Genomic DNA, 5,022 nt, shown 5'->3' on the forward strand with positions numbered 1-5,022 from the left:
TAAGAGGTGGAGATTTGCCATCACTTTGAGAGTTGGCCGTGGATTTATAGGCCCGTGGGGTTAATTGATTTTTCTGCGCCACTGGGGGCGGTTGGCGCGGGGGGGCAGCGCCGACGTGCTTTGAAATTTGAAGTCCACTGCAATAAAGTCAATTTTGTCTATTACTCGACGGCCTCCCTAGTCCCTAGTCAAGTGGTTCCACCTTAATCCAATCAAACGCTTTTTCAACAGTATTGTCGGTTTTGTATCACGAAATTGGAATAAGACGGTTTTGAAAAGTCTCTGCTCTTTTTCCGCCCGTGTAGATGAGCAAATCCGGAACCAATTAAACCAAGCAAGTCACGACCGGCATGTGTGATGAGATGCCGTTTGGACGCGAGTATGGCTCACTGACGAGGGTGATCAAAATTTGGGCCTTCTTTACTGGCCCAGGCCCAACACGGGTTTGCGCCGGGTAGGGGACGGCTCCCAGAGTATTGGATTGGGCCCATCGATCTTACGGCCTAACCTTCCATGAGGTTGTGAACCTGAAAAAAGTGGAATCTTCATATGGGCCGTTCTAGACTGAGTTGGAAAGTACAACTTTGTTATACCATATTGTGTTAAGATGCACAAATGAAATGTTAGCTGACAGAAGTCTCACATAGCTGATGTTGCAACGTGGAGTAATTAATATATATATAATTGCCCTGATTTATTTTGTAACATGGATAAGTAATTAATATATATATATATATATATTATGGGCTAAAATATATATATATATAATTGCATCCACCAATTATTTATTGACTTAGGATTTAAAGTGAACTCTGCTAGTGAATGTGAATGTGAGTTCAATTGGATATATTAATGGACTTGGACTTAGACTCAAGCTCTCTCTCTTTGCAATCTCCCCTTGAGTTTATGATGCGTTGATCCAATAAGTGGTATTAGAGCAAATGATTGATTGATGGTCATTCCCAATGTATATTGGTGTCCGAGTCTCGGATGTAACTCACTAATCGAGATGGCTAATGGTGTCTCTAATTTCCTGCCAAGCTTAGCTAGGCCAAGCTTAGCACGGGACCTGGGAATCAATGTTGAGGATTTCATGCCTAAGCGTAAATTTTCGAATCCAAGCGCCAATACCTAATCATATTTTGGAAAACATTTTCTGGTTCTTTTATAAAGAAAATTATTTTTCCAAATTCGAGTTTTGGTAAAAAAACATTCTTTGTTGACTCATTTTTCCAAAAGAACTAAAAGCCAGAAAATGAGGAAAGTATTTTCCGCAAACGAATGAACCCGTAATTTCTGCACAAAACTAATCGACTCAAAATGCCATTGGACTGCAGTACGAAGGTAATTAAAGACAATGAACTAACAAAAAAAGAAAAGAAAGACATGAAGGTACGAAGTCCTTCACGAGCGTATTGACTTACGTAAATAGATAGGGAGTAATTACAGAAGTAACTTTCCCTTTTGCTTTCGTATACGGAAGCTAAACATGTTTTATGTCGGAGTTCACCCCCTTATTACAACAAGATCGTCTTAGTTGAGAGTGATCGGATACTTGGGCTGCTTGTCCGGATGGAAGAGCCCCCAAAATTTCTCGAGATCCGGGCTCTTCTGATTCTCATCGAACATGGCAAAGATGTACGTTTCGATCGGCTGGTCGGGTCTCTTCGGGGTCCGTCCCTTCACGTGACTGACCAGATTCGTGCTGTAAGTCCTCGCGTTGTCCACCGAAGTCGCCGCCCCTCCGTCGGAGGGCCACCCGGTCTCCGAGACCACGACTCTCACCGACCCGCCATCGGCCTTCTCAAGCGCGGAATAGACTGCATCCAACATCGCATCAAATAGATTCTGGTAACCCGATGACCCGTCCTGTACCACGACCGAGGGGGACCTGAATAGGGCATAGTCAAGTGGCACGCTTTGCGGGTCGGAGACGTGGCTAAAATAAGGGTACGTGTTAACTAGCAGAGGGGCTTGGGTCTCTACTAAGAAGCTGATGATCGGGCCGAGAAGCCACATGCGGTCCGACTTGAACGTGCCGCCCGACGGAGGATAGGACACATCGAGCACGTTGAAGTCGACCGATGTGGAGACCTTGATCTGGTCGCCGAGGCCAGCATTGGTTATTGCGGTCCAGATGTTCCGCATGGCGGCGACAAGGGAATTCGCGGCTGGGTCGGACGGCTGGATCTCATTGCCGACTGCGATGTACTTGAACTTGACGTTGCCATGGCTCAGTATGTTGGCTTGGACCCATCCATTTGCTTGGCCCGGGGTCGAGCCGATTACTCGTAGGTCCTCGTTCGCGACGCCGACGAGGACCTCAATGTTGGATCCTCCTAGGGCTTGGAGAGCCGATGGATTCTGATTGTAGATCCGCATGCTTGGAATGTTGTTCTGAGTGAAAAGGTTTATGACTTCTTGAGAGGACAGTAAATTGTCACCAAGAGTTCCATAACACACTCCTATTCCTGCGGCTGGAATTTGATTAGATCAAGAAGATGTTAGTAAAAAGCCAAAATCAATTGACAAATTACGATAATCTGGGGCTCGGTACATGAAATATCCTTTAGGTTGCAACTGAAATGTCGAAATAAAATCCACATAATTAGATATATTAGAGACATTATTTTCTATGATAGCTAGTTTCATTAATAGATTAATATAGTTAATATCCTAGGATCCGGCCAAAAGCTAATTTCCTTGATGACTGAAAATCAAAACAGGAAAAAAGGAAAAGAAAATTTCATTTTTTTTTTTCTCTTTTTTAGAAAAAGGGAGATGCACCTGCGACGACGAAGCTGGCCAACGTAAGAGCAAGGAGGAGCATCGAAGGGATGAAAATAGAGTTTTTTGTAATTTCCATGGAGGAAATAAGTGCGGTGTCCCCAGAAAGAGATGTATGAAAAAGAGCATATAGCAAAGGTGAGACGAGAGTAGATGAATTTACATCGCATAAAGCTGTGTATTTATGGGGGTGGAGAGAGATGCCCTTGAATTTTCCAGTCAAAAGTCAATAATAAAGTCAAACTTCCAAGTCAAGTGTCTACGTATTTATACATACATATATATATATATATATATATGTATGTATGTATGTGTTTATGTATAGGATTATTAACAGGTGATTTTGATGGACTAATGAAATAATCGAAGAGGAAAAATTTTAAAATTTTGAATGTATTCCTCTTTTTTCTCTTATTACATATAAATTACATCATATAGATCGAAATTATGAAGTACTCAAAAACATTCACTAAAGATATATGATTTGTTCGTCATATAGTATTATGTTTTATATGCACACATTATAGACTCTAATTCTAGTGTGATGTCTAATCTTGTAATCTCATGAAATTGAATGTTTCTCTTATGGAAATCCCCTATTTTAAGTTGTCAATATATTGGCTCATACTTATTGAGCACTTCAATTTTCAAACACTTCCATATTTTAGTCACTTATTTGAATCTCTACTCATATCTTATATGATTCATGGACTCATATCATAGACTCAACACTTTTTTTCTTTTTGGTTTGATGGTTAAGTGGTGTCCTGATCATCCTTATCTATTTAGATTAGGCTTCTTGTCATAAATATATATACACACACATGAAAAGTTGCATGGTAATGCAAATATTGTTTGGATGCAAGCATAACTGAAAAAACTAGTGGAAGGCTTCAATCAAGTGTTGCCCGATAATTTGATAAATTGTAAGTCCCGAGTCCCCTCCAGGATTAGCGATTTTCTTCTTCTTTTTCCTGCTAAAAAAGGATCTCATATCTTAGTAATAATTCACAATCATGAATTTAATCTCCATCTATAATGGTCCCCTAGTTAGAGAATGACATGATACATTTACAGCTCACTATCGTTGACAATATTAAAAAGCAAAAGCGTGTTGATTGGAGCATTATAAACCAACTTAGCCATCGAGTTAAGTCGGTAATCACGATATTTATATTAATATCACACCAATCACGCGTAGCCTTTATTGTGTCCTCAATTGAAATCGGTAATCACAATGTGTATATCGACATCATACAAATCACGCTTAGCCTTCATTGAGTCCTCAATTGAAATCAATATGTCTCGTATTAAGACTATATACAATTTCAAAGTTTGCAGCTTTGCAACTTAAAGACATGGCTGTCAATTATCAATTTTTCTACGTATTCCTTCAAAGGAAACCAATTAACCATTTAAAAACGTGCTTATTCAATTAAAGACCTTCTTCACGGTCAACCCTTTTTAAAGGGTCACTATATGCATTGAACACTTGGCCAATTCCTACACTTCCAACTGAAGAAATCTTTTTCAAAGCAGACGGAAACTGCCTTCGGAGCCAAAGCAGGCCATGGCCGTTGGATCGGTCCTGGCACATGGGCAGGGTCAACACGATCAACGGACCTCATGACATTGAGCAATTGTTTGACCAATAAATTCACACGTTACTTTCGTTGGGCCAGCTCTTTAATTAGTTCGTATATAAAACCTTGTTTGTAAGACGAGAGGCAATTTCCATCTATAATGGTCCCCTAGTTAGAGAATGACATGATACATTTACAGCTCACTATTGTTGACAATATCAAAAAGCGTATTGATTGGAGCATTATAAACCAACGTAACTGTCGAGTGAAGTTGGTAATCATGATGTTTATATCAATATCACACCAATCACGTGTAGCCTTTATTGTGTCCTCAATTAAAATCGGTAATCACGGTGTGTATATTGACATCACACAAATCACGCTTAGCCTTCATTGAGTCCTCAATTGAAATCAATATGTCTCAGCTTTCATTGAGTCCTCAATTGAAATCAATATGTCTCGTATTAAGACTATGTACTTTGTCTCTTGACTCTTGATATAATCTACCTCTTTAAATGAAAAAAGAACTAGGGTTTTTCCTTTCTTACTACTCTAAACTCACTTAACCTTCCAATCGAGTTGGTAATTGCGATGTGTATGCAGACATCATACCGATTGTGTTTAGTTGTCATTGAGCCCTCCATTGAAATTA

The 5,022-nt window shown here is 39.9% G+C and overlaps 1 protein-coding gene across 1 annotated transcript; it reads right to left on the minus strand.

The window, feature by feature from the left end:
- Positions 1-1,310: 1,310 nt before the first annotated feature.
- Positions 1,311-2,924, minus strand: LOC104425332 (glucan endo-1,3-beta-glucosidase, basic isoform-like). The gene is made up of 2 exons (XM_010038009.3): positions 2,788-2,924; positions 1,311-2,477 (listed from the first exon to the last, which is right to left on the minus strand). The coding sequence occupies exons 1-2, from the start codon at positions 2,864-2,866 to the stop codon at positions 1,534-1,536; spliced, it is 1,023 nt and encodes a 340-aa protein (XP_010036311.2). The 5' UTR covers positions 2,867-2,924; the 3' UTR covers positions 1,311-1,533.
- Between the last annotated feature and the right edge of the window lie 2,098 nt (positions 2,925-5,022).

This window comes from Eucalyptus grandis, chromosome 11, assembly GCF_016545825.1.
Source record: "Eucalyptus grandis isolate ANBG69807.140 chromosome 11, ASM1654582v1, whole genome shotgun sequence".
Classification (NCBI taxonomy): Eukaryota; Viridiplantae; Streptophyta; class Magnoliopsida; order Myrtales; family Myrtaceae; genus Eucalyptus; species Eucalyptus grandis.

Excerpts from the sequence above, each read along its gene's own strand:
- LOC104425332 (XM_010038009.3), bottom strand. The coding sequence starts at position 2,866 with ATGGAAATTACAAAAAACTCTATTTTCATCCCTTCGATGCTCCTCCTT. Across the intron at positions 2,478-2,787 it reads GGCCAGCTTCGTCGTCGCAG|CCGCAGGAATAGGAGTGTGT; the intron begins GTGCATCTCCCT and ends ATCAAATTCCAG.